This window comes from Doryrhamphus excisus, chromosome 22, assembly GCF_030265055.1.
Source record: "Doryrhamphus excisus isolate RoL2022-K1 chromosome 22, RoL_Dexc_1.0, whole genome shotgun sequence".
Classification (NCBI taxonomy): domain Eukaryota; kingdom Metazoa; phylum Chordata; class Actinopteri; order Syngnathiformes; family Syngnathidae; genus Doryrhamphus; species Doryrhamphus excisus.
The window spans coordinates 10,033,250-10,050,916 of NC_080487.1; the positions used below are offsets into that span (position 1 = coordinate 10,033,250).

At 43.1% G+C, this 17,667-nt stretch overlaps 2 protein-coding genes across 2 annotated transcripts; both read right to left on the reverse strand.

Moving 5' to 3' along the window:
* Positions 1–2,521: 2,521 nt before the first annotated feature.
* On the reverse strand, positions 2,522–13,001 carry kcnh6b (potassium voltage-gated channel, subfamily H (eag-related), member 6b). The gene is made up of 12 exons (XM_058061370.1): positions 12,786–13,001; positions 12,597–12,724; positions 11,801–12,226; positions 10,202–10,595; positions 8,936–9,135; positions 8,605–8,857; positions 5,332–5,525; positions 5,149–5,251; positions 4,856–5,089; positions 4,610–4,787; positions 2,935–3,139; positions 2,522–2,867 (listed from the first exon to the last, which is right to left on the reverse strand). Exons 2-12 carry the CDS (start codon positions 12,714–12,716, stop codon positions 2,637–2,639), a joined length of 2,538 nt encoding a protein of 845 aa, XP_057917353.1. The 5' UTR covers positions 12,717–12,724; positions 12,786–13,001; the 3' UTR covers positions 2,522–2,636.
* A 1,668-nt stretch (positions 13,002–14,669) lies between these two features.
* Positions 14,670–17,381, reverse strand: LOC131109696 (translational activator of cytochrome c oxidase 1). The gene is made up of 6 exons (XM_058061954.1): positions 17,306–17,381; positions 16,874–17,147; positions 16,691–16,797; positions 16,471–16,604; positions 15,155–15,317; positions 14,670–15,059 (listed from the first exon to the last, which is right to left on the reverse strand). The coding sequence occupies exons 2-6, from the start codon at positions 17,142–17,144 to the stop codon at positions 14,850–14,852; spliced, it is 885 nt and encodes a 294-aa protein (XP_057917937.1). The 5' UTR covers positions 17,145–17,147; positions 17,306–17,381; the 3' UTR covers positions 14,670–14,849.
* Positions 17,382–17,667: the final 286 nt, after the last annotated feature.

Below are 17,667 nucleotides of genomic sequence, written 5' to 3' on the forward strand. Positions count from 1 at the left end.
CTACAGAACCCAACGTTGAAGTAATCGTGATGGGAATCCCGATGTTGCAAATGAAGACGTGCTTATCTGGGATCAGGCTGAGGCCAAAAAAAAAAAGAAGCACCGGAGGAATATAGGAGATGGTCGCCATCACAAAGCTGCTGACTAGCGTGTAAATTGCTCTTTGTTTTTGCGGGTGGATGCCTCTGGTGCCTCTGCTCCGTATCAGCGAATTCAGGATAAAGGAGTCGCAGATCACGATGACGATCATGGTGACGATGAAGTGGATGGTGGAAAGGTAGCTGAAGTATAACTCCTGGTACAAAATGTAGAGAACGCCGTAGGCGATGGACACGGCCCAAACCACAGCCACCAGTAGGAACTTAAAAGTCATTCCCATTCGAAGGTATAAAATCGGGTGAATGACAGCAAGGTAGCAGTCGATGCAGATGCACGCCATAAGTAGGGGTCGCCCGCATAGGTTCAAGGTATATACGAAATTCCCAATACGTTCCACCAACTGTACGTTATAGTATACGTGATTTATCACCGATATGGGGAGATACGCTAAGAAGATGGCGTCCATGGATGATACGTTCAACATAAAAAGATTATGAGATTTGAAAGGAATTCCTTCCCTCACGTGTGCCTTGAACATCTCCCACAGGATGAGGAGAGACGCGGGAAGGCCCACTATGCTGCTAATCATTGAAGTAATCAACCAAATGTAAATTCCAACTAGCATCCCGTGGCAGAATTCCAAACCAGGAGTGCTTAAGTAATCCGGACGTATGGAAGAAGAGCTGTTGGTCATCCTTATTGATGGCACCTGCATCATCACAAAACAATAAGAAAAATAATTTGTCAACATAATCTGTTCATTGAGAACATATTCTACCTCGTTGAGGAATCTCCTGCTGCCACTGCTGCTGATGATGATGATGATAGTTTAACTCCGTGTGGTCACGGCTGCCTTTAACCAGGCACGTATTTATGGAAAAGAGGAGGAGTGTTGGATAACAACACATTCCAAACATTGGGACACACATGATACAAGTCATTCATTCATTTTTCTACCGCTTTTCCTCACAAGGGTCACGGGGGGGCTCGAGCCAATGTTTTCAATTTCAAGTTCAAACTTTGTTTGGAGTTAATAACCATAACTTAACCATAATAAAGTGTAACCACACCTTAAACTGTATTATGGAAAGCAGGAAGTGAACAAATAAAATTAAATTTAATTTACTTAAATTTAATTTAATAAAAATTAAAATTACAATAAAAAAAACAAAAAAAAACCCTTAAACTATATTAGGAAAGCAGGAAGTGAACAAATGTAACAGTTACTGATTGTAAAAGTACCAGATGGAGGGGTAGGATTTAATAAGCTTTGCTTCTTCCTACTCCTTTTGGACATGTGGAACTGTGAACTGATTATGTGATGCATTCAATTGTAATCTGATGCATGTTCAAATGAAATAAAACTATTACCATCACAATTTAGTAGTTACAGTGGTAGAAGAATTTACATAAAAAAAACAGAAAAAAATACTATAAATAAAAATACATGTATTTATCATTTTAAAATTATTTTATATATTTATTATTTTTATGACATTTTATATTAATTATAATTAACATTTTGCAGCTCATTCATTCATTCATTCATTTTCTACCGCTTTTTTCTCACGAGGGTTGCGGGGGTGCTGGAGCCTATCCCAGCTGTCTTCAGGCAAGAGGCGGGGTACACCCTGGACTGGTGGCCAGCCAATCACAGGGCACATATAGACAAACAACCATTCACACTCACATTCATACCAATGGACAATTTGGAGTCGCTAATTAACCTAGCATGTTTTTGGAATGTGGGAGGAAACCGGAGTACCCGGAGAAAAGCCACACATGCACGGGAAGAACATGCAAACTCCACACAGAGATGGGTTCCGAGGGTGGAATTGAACCCTGGTCTCCTAGCTGTGAGGTCTGCGCGCAAACCACTCGACCGCCGTGCCGCACAAAAAATAACAATTAAATTAAATTAAATTGTAATTAAAAAAAATTAATTAAAAAAAATAAAATAAAATTTTAATTAAAAAAAATATTAAATTTTAATTTAAAAAAAAATAATTATATTAGAAAGGCAGGAAGTGAACAAATGTAACAGTTACTGATTGTAAAAGTACCAGATGGAGGGGTAGGATTTAATAAGCTTTGCTTCTTCCTACTCCTTTTGGACATGTGGAACTGTGAACTGATTATGGGATGCATTCAATTGTAATCTGATGCATGTTCAAATGAAATCTCTTAGATTGAGTCCAGCCACCCTACGGAGGAAACACGACCCAGGTGAGGGTGGAGGACATAGATCAAGCTTAGCCTTCTAGCTCATCTCTCTCTTCACAGCTAAAACTGGACTTAAACCTCATTTAAAGGGATGATTATCCACCTAAAACTGGTTTAAAGACCTTTTCTGGGATGTCCCAGCATAAAGAAACTCAAATGTGCTATATGTAGTTCCACATATGACCATAATGTCATGTTTATTTGAAATGACAAAGATGTTTTGTTTCAGTGATTATTGCTCAAGGGTCACCAAAGAGGGATCACATCCGTATCCACATTAACCAGTCTTTACTTCATGAATGCCAGTACTTCTGTTACAGGACAGGAAGTACCGGGTCTGAGAGGTGTTTCTGGATGTCCGATACCCCTGAGGTGACGTCGAGGTTGTTGGGCAGCGACGGGTAACGCAGGGTGGAGCACGTCCGAGGGTTTTCGACATGAGGGTTCATGCCTGGGTGAGTTTCTGTCTCTGGGGTCATTTGGATCCCGCTGGATAGCGACTCTTGGGACTTCTTGGTAAAGTTCAGGTCCGAGTGGGCGGAGTGCTGAAGTAACACATGACAACATTTGAATGACGCTGTTATTTTAAGTGGACATTTTATGTGTGTGTACCTGAATGGCTGCTCGGCTGTCTATCTGCATGGAGGCAATTGGGTACATGCTGTGCAGCACAGGTGACCCGCTTCCATACAGACCCGTCGAGTCAGTCGGATGGTTTCGGGAAGACACGACGCTATAAGCAGGAGGAACGGGAGCAATCTGCCTTTGGAGGAGTTGGAGGATGACGTTGATGTCGGCCGTCATGCGCGTCTCCAATCTCGGGGAAGTCAGAGTAGAGAATTTAGTCAGATTAATTCAGATTAATTACTTCTAACACTAATTCGGCTGACTGAAAGAGTTGCTAATGGTAAGAGTCTACTGGGCCGGCGCCAATTGGTGCCAGTTCGCGCCAATGCAATTTGCTGTGGCGACTATTCTCACCAATAAGGTGCCTAGTGGCATGCAGTGGCTCAAACTGGCTCCTGGTGGCCCGTAACGGCGGGAAAAATTTGAGTTTGGCAGCAAGAAAATTTCAAAATGTTTAAAATCTTTGTCGCGCCACTTGCATCACAAGCAAGTGTCCACTAAGTGGAACCAAATGTCACAAAAAATCCACCAATTGGAATCCACTGGAATGTACTGGCGCGAGCCAAGTTGCACCAATGAGCCAGTTTGCGCCAAAGATTATTTGATTGTATTCATATTATATATATTATATACTATATATATAATATTAATATTAATGTTAACATTTAATTAATTAATGTTCCTTAATTCGGCGCCACAGCGAGCCACTACGCGCAAATCACATAATCTTTGGAGCGAACTGCAGCAAACTGGCTCCAACTGGTGCGGACTGGCTCCAACTGGCACCGGCCCAGAGGACTCCCAGCATAAACCGAAAGTAAACAAGAAGGCTAGAGCTAAGATATTAATGTTAAAATTTAATAAATTAATTAATGTTCCTTAATTCTGCGCCACTACGCGCCAATCACATAATCTTTGTCGTGAACTGGCTCCAACTGGCACTGGCCCAGTGGACTCCTAGCATAAACGGAAAGTAAACAAGAAGGCTAGAGCTAAGATATTAATGTTAAAATTTAATAAATGAATTAATGTTCCTTAATTTGGCGGCACTACGCGCCAATCACATAATCTTTGTCGCCAACTGGCTCCAACTTGCTCCAACTGGCGCGAACTGGCGCCGGCCTAGTGGACTCCTAGCTTAAACGGAAAGTAAACAAGAAGGCTAGTATATGAAATCAAGGTAATGTCAATACAACAATAATAATACAACAACTGCTACTAACTATCTTTGTACTACAATTCCTAAAATAAGTATACATAATCTCCCACCAAAACTAAATAATTTACTTACCAAAACACAATTTTACTTGTAATTTCTCCCCATATTTTTCTTTTTTTGTGTGTTTTCTCGGCACATATTTATATTTACGTATTTGTGACTTTCATTTCAGGTATTTAAACTTGCTTGTATTTCAGTATTTGTAATCTGTGGGATAATAAGTGACTGGAGTTTGGTTCCCCGCGCGGCTGAAGCTAGTGTCAAAATTCCTCCGCTTTTACCAAGAGTTAGGGTTCTTGGACTGATTGTCACCATGTTGTGTTTACCCATTAATATTATTTTGTTCACGTTAATTTGTGCATTTAAATGTGTCGCAAGTTAGCTCTGAGCCTCAGGCTTTTTTATGTACAGTACCACTTTTTATTCCAACTTTAAAGTCACCTGTTAAGCTGCGAATGTAAAACTTCAAGTCGAGATTCAAGCTCGCTGGGTCGCTCTTCTATGAAAGTTGGCAGGCGATGTGAATTCCGAACCGAAGACGACCTCCAGGCCCGAGTGGCGTACTGTTGAGGCTGTTGCTCTGCCGTCCAGTAGCCAAACATCCCCGGCACATTTAAAGCTGCATAATAAGAACACAATGTATTTCTAATTACCGTCTAGTTTGACTGTGGACGCCTTGCATGTTACCTGGACGACTTCGGTTCATGGCGGCGCCGCTCGGTGGTTGCGGCTGGATTTCAGCGGGAGTGGCGTAGTCCCGTCTGGCCTCTTCTAATTCGGCGCCCTGAGCGACGGGTTTTGTCAAATCCTCACTGGAGTGGGAACACAGGGAAGCGCAGCTACACTGGTCTTCCCAGTGGGTTTGAGGAGGGGAGTGACGATGGCGGCAGGTTGGGTGGGAGTCCTCATGATCCATTCCGTCTGTTTACACACAGGATGTTAGCTTGTTTGATTTAATAGGAAAAATATTTAAAACTCACCTGGCCTGATTCTGCAGTCCAGATGTATTCTGTGTCTCGACTTGTGGTGGTAATCGCAGTCGTCGCCAGACTCATCCGTTAATATCGGCGGTGGTTGCTCTGTCTGATGACCGCAGTTAAAACCCACAGTGAATTAATTCACCAGTAATTAACCAATGATGCTAAACTATATTCCAAACCTACATCTCTCAGGTCAAAGGTTAACTCCAAGTTCCGCCAGAAGTTGTCAGCGAAACCCGGGTACATATCCAGAACCTCCAACAGGTCCTCCCTCATTATGCGGTGCAGGTCGCAGTAAGTGATGGTGTGTACATCCGAATTGGACTTCCCCGGTTCGTCGTAAAGCTGGATCAACTCGCCAAAGATGTCATTCTTCTCTGTAAGAGGGTGTTTTTTCAGTTATATAATATATATTTTATATAAAATCAGTCATATAATATTTTGTGACATAGTTCAGCCCTGGTACATACATAGACTTTGGAAATATGAGGCAATAAAATCCTTTTTGTACTATGAATATGTGATCTTGCGCAGTTCCCTGCCTGGCCTGTAGGCGGCAGCAAAGTGCCGGATGAAACGCACACTGCTTTAAATTAAAACATAGAAATATCCTGTTTTTTTTATATATATATATATATATAATATATAATATATTTATAATATATATTATATAAAATCAGTCATATAATATTTTGTGACATAGTTCATTCCTGGTAAATACATATACTTTGGAAATACGAGGCAATATAACACTGTTTTTATACTGTAAGTATGTGATCTTGTACAGTAACTTGGCTGGCCTGTAGGTGGCAGCAAAGTGCCGGATGACACACACACTGCTTTAAATTAAAACGTAGAAGAGCTATCCTACGGTTTTTTCAGTTATATAATATATATTTATAATATATATTATATAAAATCAGTCATATAATATTTGTGAGATAGTTCAGCCCTAGTAAATACATATACTTTGGAAATACGAGGCAATAAAACACATTGTTTTTATACTGTAAGTATGTGATCTTGTGTAGTAACCTGGCTGGCCTCTAGGTGGCAGCAGAGTGCTGGATGACACGCACATTGTTGTAAATTAAAACATAGAAGAGCTATCCGCGCTGTTTTTTTCAGTTATATAATATATATTTATAATATATTTTATACAAAATCAGTCATATAATATTTTGTGACGTAGTTCAGCCCTACATATATATACTTTGGAAATATGAGGCAATACAACACTGTTTTATACTATATGTGATCTAGCGTAGTCCCCTGCCTGTCCTATAGGTGGCAGCAAAGTGCCGGATGACACGCACACTGCTGTAAATTAAAACGTAGAAGAGCTATCCTACTGTTTTTTTCAGTTATATAATATATATTTATAATATATTTTATATAAAATCAGTCATATAATATTTTACGACGTAGTTCAGCCCTGGTAAATACATATACTTTGAAAATACGAGACAATAAAACACATTGTATGTGATCTTATGCAGTAACCTGGCTGGCCTGTAGGTGGCAGCAATGTGCCGGATGACGCACATTGTTGTTAATCAAAACGTAGAAGAGCTATCCTACTGTTTTTTCGTTATATAATATATATGTATAATATATTTTATATAAAACCAGTTATATAATACTTTGTGACATAATTCAGCCGTGGTACATACATATACTTTGGAAATATGAGGCAATAAAACACTGTTTTTATACTGTATGTGATCTTGCGCAGTCCCCTGCCTGTCCTATAGGTGGCAGCAAAGTGCCGCATGACACCCAAACTGCTGTAAATTAAAAAACATAGAAGAGCTATCCTCGCTGTTCGCTATAACTGGTAAATTAAGCCCGTTGCTTGGGAAACTTCTCGCCAACTCCATTAAGGTAAAATGTGTATAAAATGTGCTTTGAACACGCAATTTAATTTCTAAAGTCCGCCTCACTTTGAAGTTGTTGCTGGTGTCGTGCGAATAGGTATCCTAGAAGTCTCTAGCTTACGCCATTGGCTAATTTACATATCATTTGCATGTGATGTAAAATGGTGGGGGAAAACAAACATTTCCTGGTATGTGAGACAAAAAAAGGAGTAAGACACCATAAATACTGTAATGACCCTTAGGGGTATTATGTGTTATGTGTTGTATTTGGGCATTTGTTGATATGTTCCGGGGTTGGGAAGGAAAAGGAGTAACGGACAGGAAGTGAGGCAGAACCCGCATGTTAGGTAGTTGTAGGCGTGGGTTAGCTTGTTACTTTGGTTCTTTTGACCTTAATAAAAAAAACAGCTGTTTTTCCGCCCGTATGTTCTGGTCTTTGGCTGATAGTAGAGTGTTACAATACGTTTAGAACTACAAATACACTTGATTATTGGTTTCTTGTTGCTTTTTTAAAATTAGCACAATTGAACATGCTGTGTTTATTCTATGGCTCACATTAACATGACTCCATGAGTATGGTTAGTGAGTAGCGCACTCTTCTGGTGAATATATGTAATAGCAACTGAGCTTCATCACAAATATAGCAGGCTTATCAATTACTTGCATTTACATGAAGAACTGTAAGATTCATTCATTCATTAATTTTCTACCGCTTTTCCTCATAAGGGTTGCGGGGGTGCTGGAGCCTATCCCAGCTGTCTTTGGGCGAGAGGCGGGGTACACCCTGGACTGGTCGCCAGCCAGCCAATCACAGGGCACATATAGACAAACAACCATTCACACTCACATTCATACCTATGGACAATTTGGCGTCGCCAATTAACCTAGCATGTTTTTGGAATGTGGGAGGAAATCGGAGTACCCGGAGAAAACCCACGCATGCACGGGGAGAACATGCAAACTCCACACAGAGATGGCCGAGGGTGGAATTGAACCCTGGTATCCTAGCTGTGAGGAACTGTAAGATAATCCACTTAATTTTCCAAATAAAGAGTAGCAATAGACTAACAATAAAGTATAAACACAATGAATACACCCTCCTCTTTCAGCTCCACATAATGCCGTCGGCTTGTGACTTCCTCAGGGTGGGGGGGGGGCAGACCTGTTAACAGGATCTGCTGCTGCTCATTGAGAACACAAAATACGTGCTTTGACTTTTAAGTCTGTGCATACCATAAAACTCCACAATGACGGCAGAAAAAGTAGATATTTGTTGCCAGTTGCTTTTAAGAAAATATGTCATCAAGCCGGGGGGTGGAATGTCGCAGAAGCTAGTGACAAAATAGTCAAGTTGGCAACGCTGATTCCCCGATTTAGGGGTATCATCTTCCCGCTTCTTTCATTAACTCGCTTTCGGTTTGGGTGTTTCTGTCAATCAGCATCAAACTAGCGTCAAACTAAACACCATAATAGAGTTATACTTAACCAGAAAAAGTAGTTCCTCCTTATTAACACTCTGTACTGCATCTATTTAAAAATTGTACGATGTGTGTATGCGGTATACTAATATACAGTTTACCTAGTATGGCGACCACCACATCCTCCCTTATGACCTGGATGGAACCACGTGAGATGAAGAAGAGCGAGTCCAGGATGTCGCCGTAGTGGATGAGGCTATCACCCGGAGGGGCGTGGACCGTCTTGAACCTCATCGCCAAAGCCCGAAGACAAGCTTGACTTCCTCCACGAAACGCCTTGCAAGTCTGCAGCAGAGATCTGTTCAAGTGCAAACAGATATCAGCTTGCAGGGACTCCGGGAATCCCTTCAACACCTGACGACAAGGAGAAGACGGAAGTCACACATCATTGGAAAGGAAATGAATGAAAAACGGGATGGTTGACAAACTTACAGCGTTCATGTCAATGCCGTTTGTGTAGGACCACGCGTGCTGGAAGTATTCCTCCAAGCGTTGGCGCAGGCTGAAGGGGATTTGGTGGAATCGGATGAACTCTTTGACTCGTAGCATCTGAGTGTGGTAGCGCGTCGTACCGGAGTACAGCCGCTGGATGATGGCGGACACATTCCCAAATATGCTTGCATACATGAGCGCTGGGAGAGAATAATCAAAACATCTGTTTGTTAAAATCCCTAAGAGACTGGAACATTTTGTGTCATTTATGGGAATGGTAATGGTAATGGTTTTATTTCATTTGATCAGATTACAATTGAATGCATCCCATAATCAGTTCACAGTTCCACATGTCCAAAAGGAGTAGGAAGAAGCAAAGCTTATTAAATCCTACCCCTCCATCTGGTACTTTTACAATCAGTAACTGTTACATTTGTTCACTTCCTGCTTTCCTAATTAAATTAAATTAAATTTAATTTAATTTAATTTCATACCGCTTATCCTCACAAGCTGGAGCCTATCCCAGCTGTCTTTGGGCAGGTCACCCTGGACTGGTGGCCAGCCAATCACAGGGCACATATAGACAAACAACCATTCACACTCACATTCATACCTATGGACAATTTGGAGTCGCTAATTAACCTAGCATGTTTTTGGAATGTGGGAGGAAACCGGAGTACCCGGAGAAAACCCACGCATGCACGGGGAGAACATACAAACTGATGGCCGAGGGTGGGATTGAACTCGGGTCTCCTAGCTGTGAGGTCTGCGCGCTAACCACTAGATCACCGTGCAGCCCCTAATTCAAATGTAATGTAATTTAATTTAATTTAAGTCACACACCGAAGTACGAGGTGATATGACCATCTGGTACTTTTACAATCAGTAACTGTTACATTTGTTCACTTCCTGCTTTCCTCATATAGTTCAAGTTTTATTTATTTATTTTTTGAAATGTTTTTTATTTTTTTATTTTATTTTTGTGACGTATCAAAGTATGAGGTGATATGAGCATCCAATGACATAATGGATACCATAGTAACTATCAATATAGTGATATATATATATATAGCACATCATGGCTGGTTCAAAACAAAAAATCAAAAAATTAATTTGTCCATCAGATGGCAGAATTTTTTGTTTTAGTTTTCGAAGACCGGCTTGTTTTAAAGTAGGGAAAATGTATGAATATTTAATGTTTTGGACAACAGTTCCAAGGCAGAATGTGTAAGTGAAGTAAGGATTTAAACTGTGTTAGCTACTCACAACCAATGACCATGACACAGATGGAGAAGATCTTCTCAGAGTTGGTGTTCGGAGAAACATTTCCAAAGCCGACGCTTGTCAAACTGCTCAAGGTGAAGTACAGCGCAGTCACGTATTTGTCCTTGACCGACGGTCCCGAACTGGAGTCATTGTCGTTATACGTCTTGCCCAGTTGTTCAGCCAAGTTGTCCAGCCAACCGGTCTCTGTGTACGGCCTCTCCACGAAGCCGATGGCGTACCAGATGCAGGCGAGCCAGTGGGCGATGAGGACAAAAGTGCACATGAGAAGGAAAAGGACGGCAGCGCCGTACTCGGAGTACCGGTCTAGCTTTCTCGCCACGCGGACTAAACGTAGCAAGCGAGCTGTTTTGAGCAGACTTGTTAAGGTGGCCATCTTTGAAGAAGAAACATGAAGTCAGGAAAGCTACTGTGGATTATCTGTGTACAACATTTCAGTCACCATTTTAGTCGTGTAACCCTCACACTTTTCACAAGACAATACTATAAAAATTGAATTTGGATGTACTTGAGAGTAGTCAGTGTACAGCTTGATAGAGTATATCAGTATATACTTACTTCCCACGGAAAATTACTGGCACTGAAAGCTCGGTTTCAGAGTGTTTTTTCTAACACTGTCTCTCTGTGATGTCACAGAGGGCCATGTTTCCTTATATGGGCGTGCGGTGTAGGCCAGATACCCTTCGTCTAAGCTCTTCAAAAGCCACATTTACAATTCCTAATGAGGCAAACTTCAGGCAGAAGTGGTTGGAGTTCCGACCAGCAAAAGAAAAAAATGTTTTAATCAGCATTAATTAATTAATTACTATTAGTACACCAACCAGTAGCTCGTGTTTTATTATATTATATTATTCATTCATTCATTCATTTTCTACTGCTTATCCTCACGAGGGTCGCGGAGGGGTGCTGGAGCCTATCCCAGCTGTCTTCGGGCGAGAGGCGGGGTACACCCTGGACTGGTCGCCAGCCAGCCAATCACAGGGCACATATAGACAAACAACCATTCACACTCACATTCATACCTATGGACAATTTGGAGTCGCTAATTAACCTAGCATGTTTTTGGAATGTGGGAGGAAACCGCAGTACCCGGAGAAAACCCACGCATGCACGGGGAGAACATGCAAACTCCACACAGAGATGTGTTCCGAGGGTGGAATTGAACCCCTGGTCTCCTAGCTGTGAGGTCTGCGTGCTAACGTCTCGACCGCCGTGCAGCCTATATTATATTATAAACTCCTATAAAGTTGGTTTCGGCAGCTATCCAGAAGTCCTCGTGAGCACTTGGAAGTGTGACAACCACAGCAGAGTGAGTGTGCCTGAAGTCAGGCCATGGGTGGAATACATTAAAACAGACTTTCTCACGGGAAACACAAAATCCAATGAAATATTGCTGGAATAGGTGCAGATTCTGGAAGATCTAGAAAGCTTATCATGTGGAGCTGCTCTATAGGAGTCCACAAATGAAAATGAGCATAATAGGTCCGATCTAAACTGCTGTACAACATGCACACTGACTACTCTTAAGTATATCCACGTTCCATTTCTAGTATATGGATTTCTAGGACTTGGCGGTCTTACCTCATCGGAACCGGATCTAAAAATGAGCAGGTCGAAGGGGACGGCGGCAAACAGATCAATGGGGAACCACCCTTTGATGTAATGCTTGGCGATGCGGCTGGGCTGCGTCACCACCTCGTCGTTGTGGTCCACGTAGGTGGTGCGTAGATTGATGACGATATCCACAATGAACAGTACGTCCACCAACAGGTCAGCCACGTTCAAAGGGTTACACGTGTAGCCGCACCTCCTCTGGCGCACATCACTGTGCTCGTCCAAGAGGAACGCCGCCGAGTACGGAGTAAAAACGGCCGTGTAAAGAACCAGGAGGAGAATGATCCAGTCCCAGAAGGCCTTGAAAGGACTGTAGTGAAGCAGGATCCACCATGTTGTTTCTGGAACTTCGAGTTTATACTCCGGCAGCACATCAGACTCCAAGGACAGAACCTAAAACAGAATCAGGATTCAGGTCACATTTTTTTTAGACTCAATATAAAACCAGTAGACCTTTATGGACTGTCTTCTGCTGTGGAGAAGAATTCTATCACCACGTTGGTGCACCAAATCCTCCACCATTTTGACGCAGGAACCAGATTACAGCTACATTTTGGTGCTTCTTGAGACCAGGATGCTTCTCGTTAACTTCTCAGCTAACCTTATGTAGTTGTTCATCAGCTAGACACACATAGGAGATCCGTCCCGCCAGAATCCCAGAGAGGAATTGAGCCCTTGGGCTGCTCCCAATTGAACTGTGACTCAATCACCCGGAAGGAGAACTTGATTTTTCCACCGGTCTCATTGACTTGTAGCCCCGTACCTGTGTGACCTTCTCTGTGACGTTCTGTGAACGGTCCTTCACCTTGGAGGGGCTCAGCAGCTCCATCCTGGGGCCCGTAGGAGATCGGCATTCCCTGCTCATGAGGTCTGAGTCAGACATGGACTAATCTGGAGAACCGAAAAAAAAATTCTTATCACCAGAAAGTTTTCCAGAAAGTCTCCATCTTACCTAATGGAGAGAGCCTTCACTGCTGCTTGTATTATCAACTCCTATAAAGTTGGTTTCGGCAGCTATCCAGAAGTCCTCGTGAGCCTGAAGATTCCTTCATTCAGGAATATCCCCTCATCCCTTCCATGGCTCATACTAGCATTTGTGTCAGGTCCTCCTCTCTGCCTCGCATGTCGCCACCACCACGCTACTTCATCAACACTGGAAAACCGATCAATTCCGTGTCGTAGTCCCGCTGGAAGTGAGAGAGGGGTTGGACATCGATAATTGATAAACAAGGAAAACAAGCTGGAGGGCTATTACACTCTACCTTCCCCGGCTGACATTTGTGTTCCCAAATGGGGGGGTCGGGATTTACATTGTGCTGTCACACATTTGACGCGCAGTGGCTTTAAAGGACAGCTAAGATGTATCGAAAGTGTACGCGTGCTGTTAGGGATCGTATTGACGGCACTGTGACACAATAATATGATGGCTAGTGACCTGTAAATATGTCCTTCTGCTGTGACCTTCAGCCATCTTTATTGCTCTAGTTCAACTTGTATTACGTCGGCAAAGAATTATGTTTTCATTTCAGATGAATCACACAAGGGTTAACGGTTAGCGCGCAGGCCTCACAGCTAGGAGACCCGAGTTCGATTCCACCCTCGGGCATCTCTGTGTGGAGTTTACATGTTCTCCCCGTGCATGCGTGGGTTTTCTCCGGGTACTCCGGTTTCCTCCCACATTCCAAAAACATGCTAGGTTAATTGGCGACTCCAAATTGTCCATAGGTATGAATGTGAGTGTGAATGGTTGTTTGTCTATATGTGCCCTGTGATTGGCTGGCTGGCCACCAGTCCAGGGTGTACCCCGCCTCTTTCCAGAAGACAGCTGGGATAGGCTCCAGCACACCCCCCCCCAACCCTTGTGAGGATAAGCGGTAGAAAATGAATGAATGAATGTTTTAAGGAGGCTGCACGGCGGACAAGTGGTTTGCGCGCAGACATCACAACTTGGAGACCAGGGTTCAATTCCACCCTCGGCCATTTCTGTGTGTGGAGTTTGCATGTTCTTGCGTGGGTTTTCTCCGGGTACTCCGGTTTCCTCCCACATTCCAAAAACATGCTAGGTTAATTGGCGACTCCAAATTGTCCATAGGTATGAATGTGAGTGTGAATGGTTGTTTGTCTATATGTGCCCTGTGATTGGCTGGCTGGCCACCAGTCCAGGGTGTACCCCGCCTCTTTCCCGATGACAGCTGGGATAGGCTCCAGCACTCCTTCGTGAACCTTGTGAGGATAAGTGGTAGAAAATGAATGAATGAATAAAATGTTACAAAATATAATAATATAAAATAATTAAAAATGATACATAAATGTATTTTATTTATAGCATTTTTTTCTGTTTTTTTTTATTTATTTTATTTTGTGAAAGCAAACTCTTCTACCGCTGCAACTGCTAAATTGTCTAAATGTGCCCTGTGATTGGCTGGCCACCAGTGCAGGGTGTACCCCGCCTCTCGCCCGAAGACAGCTGGGATAGGCTCCAGCACCCCCCCTCCCTCGTGACCCTTATGATGATAAGCAGTAGAAAATGAATGACATTGATATTTAAATGGAGGTCTGGCTAAGCGGTTCCAAACAAAGTATTCTTCCACATTTAAATTTTACTTCTCACTAATGAATTAATCTGTATGTGTTATTATGGTGTATAATAAACTAAATTATGATTAATTTGTCTTGGTGGAGGTCTGTAAGGGCCTCAGTTTCAGTTATGTTCTGTAGTTGAACAACAATTTAATCATATTTGATTTACTATAATTGAGGACCGGGAAGTCTGGGCTTCCCTACTGATATGCCCACTGCACTGTCTGGGAAGTAAAAAAGGAGGGACATTCGTTCTTTAATAGTCCATGTTTTATCATTCATATTTCATATTCCAGATAAAAATAATCTGTAAAATTCAGATGTAAAAAGTCAATTTTTTTAACTCAATGCAGCCAGTGAGTCAAAAAGTTTGCCCATCCTTGCATGATACACATCAATGTATCAGTGTTTTCTGTGTGAAAGTATCCACAGTCTCTCAGCTCGGAACCTGGATATTGTCCCAAATGCGAACCACATCCGGAACATCACTGAGTGCCTCTATGAGTGTGGAAGCCGCATCCAGCTGCTCCTGGTCCAGAGGCAGGAAGGTACGAGGAATAAACTCCGAGGCGGTGGACGTCACCTGCAATCCCAACTGCTGTAGTGATGCCCGCACCTTCCACATGTCGGCAATGTCACATATAAACTATCAAAAAGGACAGAAATACTGTTAAAAATGTATTTATATTTGAAGTATGAATAATTCACTGGTTATTTTCTGTGTGGGTACGATTCCCAGACCTGCAGAACGGGAGCATCATGCTCATCCGTCGTCTCCTCGACATCCTCGGCGCCGGCTTCGATGGCCAGTTCAAGCGCTCGCTCCAATGTGATGCTCTGACCCGGCACCACCACGACCCCCCTTCTTGAGAAGGTACTGCTTACTCCCTGTGACAGCATCCCACTGTGGAAGAGGTACACAATTACACCACAATCTACCTAGCTGTGTACAAACAAAGGGCTTTATAGTTTAAATAGGTGTGTCCCATTATATGCAATGTTAGCTCCCTTATGATATGTTCATCTTTCACGTAAGGATTATGGATTATGGACAAAATTCCCCCCAAATTGCAGTTTTCCTTTATATATGTATGCGTTTGGGGCTGCACGGAGGTCGAGTGGTTAGCGCGCAGACCTCACAGCAAGGAGACCAGGGTTCAATTCCACCCTCGGCCATCTCTGTGTGGAGTTTGCATGTTCTCCCCGTGCATGCTAGGTTAATTAGCGACTCCAAATTGTCCATAGGTATGAATGTGAGTGTGAATGGTTGTTTGTCTATATGTGCCCTGTGATTGGCTGGCTGGCGACCAATCCAGGGTGTACCCCGTCTCTCGCCCGAAGACAGCTGGGATAGGCTCCAGCACCCCCGCAACCCTCGTGGGGAAAAAGCGGTAGAAAACGAATGAATGAATGAACATTTACAGGGCTGCAAGGTGGACGAGTGGTTAGCGCGCCGGCCCCACAGCTTGTAGACCCTAGTTTGATTCCACCCTCGGGCATCTCTGTGTGGAGTTTACATGTTCATAGGTATGAATGTGAGTGTGAATGGTTGTTTGTCTATATGTGCCCTGTGATTGGCTGGCCACCAGTCCAGGGTGTACCCCGCCTCTTGCCCGAAGACAGCTGGGATAGGCTCCAGCAACACCCCCACGACTCTTGTGAGGATAAGCGGTAGAGAATGAATGAATGAATGAATATAACATTTACAGGGCTGCAAGGTGGAAGAGTTGTTAGCGCGCAGGCCCCACAGCTTGTAGACCCTAATTCGATTCCACCCTCGGGCATCTTTCTGGGTTTTCTCCGGGTACTCCGGTTTCCTCCCACATTCCAAAAACATGCTAGGTTAATTGGCGACTCCAAATTGTCCATAGGTATGAATGTGAGTGTGAATGGTTGTTTGTCTATATGTGCCCTGTGATTGGCTGGCTGGCCACCAGTCCAGGGTGTACCCCGAAGACAGCTGGGATAGGCTCCAGCAGCCCCCGCGACCCTTGTGAGGATAAGCGGTAGAACATGTGCATTTGGCTTCAAAGTCAGAACAAAATAAGCAAACAGACCCGTGTTTAGTGAGGACACGTTTGACTCCCTGTTGGCTGCGTGGGGGCTGGTCAGTCAAGACTTCAATGAGTAGAAAGCACCCGCCTGGTCCTCGAGCTTCAAACATGTGCGGAGCTGCTGGCTTTCCCTTTTCCTACAGTGAGGTAACATATGAAGGGGTTAGGAAGTATCTGATTGACGGCTAATGGCCTCAAGTTAGCTTCCCAAGTGCTAACCTACCGCATTCTTAATTGCAGCCTCTATGGATGCTTTTGGGATGTTCTTGTTCCTGCATTGCTCCAGGATGTTTGCTAAATTTACATTCATATCTGGATTGGCTCCACCCTCTGAAATAGAGAATAATTTCTCACATAAATGAAACAAATGCAAAGTTCAAATGACAGCTTTGCTAGTTCAGCTCACCTTTCACAGCAACCTTTATCATCAAGCCAAACTTCATAATAAGTCGTGACCTCTCCTCATCTTTGGGTCCTTTAACATGTTTCACCTTTGACCACTTATTGTGACCTGCGCACAAGGGGGGGCTCTGATGGAGCGTCCTACACAGCGGAAACACAACACGGGGGACTTCCTGTAGTGTTGGCTCACACCGGGTAACGAGAATGCAGGTAGTAGCAACCCGATTAAGGGGTTGCAGGGTCCGGAGAGACCCTAGCACCGCCCGCCCCGCCATGCCCTTCACACACAAACACACACACACATACAGGACAACAGTTTCGATAAATGTAGCGCTCACATCACGCAAACATGTCAGCTGCTTCTCTAAGTGTAAATATTGTTTAACTTTGCGTGCAAAATTGATGATATAAAATGTCTTAATGTTTATAAACTTACTCGTTATACACACAAGGGCTCGCTGGGCGAGGAGGACCCGTCACTTCCGGGTTTTGATGACGTCAATATGTGAGCTTTCAAAATAAAACCCAGTGTCCAACTTCCGCTGTATAAAAAACGGTTCCGTCTTTTCTTTTTTTTGAAAATAAAACACTACTTTATTTTGTTCACCTTATTCATGATCCATAACATGTAGGCTACATTTAGCCGTAACCTACGCTAACTATTTACGCTATTATTCTTTAAAGATGCCTGATTTTCCACCAATCATACATCGACCTTTTAGCTCGTCAATCATACGGTGCCTTCATGGACGGCCGGAATTGAGGAATACACCGGTCTAACTCAGTCAGTTACATATT

Coding starts and splice junctions, on each gene's coding strand:
- kcnh6b (XM_058061370.1), bottom strand. CDS start 12,716: ATGTCTGACTCAGACCTCATGAGCAGGGAATGCCGATCTCCTACGGGC. Junction 5,090..5,148: donor GGACTGCAGAATCAGGCCAG/GTGAGTTTTAAA, acceptor GTGTGTAAACAG/ACGGAATGGATCATGAGGAC. Junction 4,788..4,855: donor CATGAACCGAAGTCGTCCAG/GTAACATGCAAG, acceptor CTTATTATGCAG/CTTTAAATGTGCCGGGGATG.
- LOC131109696 (XM_058061954.1), bottom strand. CDS start 17,144: ATGGCGGGGCGGGCGGTGCTAGGGTCTCTCCGGACCCTGCAACCCCTT. Junction 16,605..16,690: donor AGGCTGCAATTAAGAATGCG/GTAGGTTAGCAC, acceptor ACCTCACTGTAG/GAAAAGGGAAAGCCAGCAGC. Junction 15,318..16,470: donor CGTGTCCTCACTAAACACGG/GTCTGTTTGCTT, acceptor CCTCTTCCACAG/TGGGATGCTGTCACAGGGAG.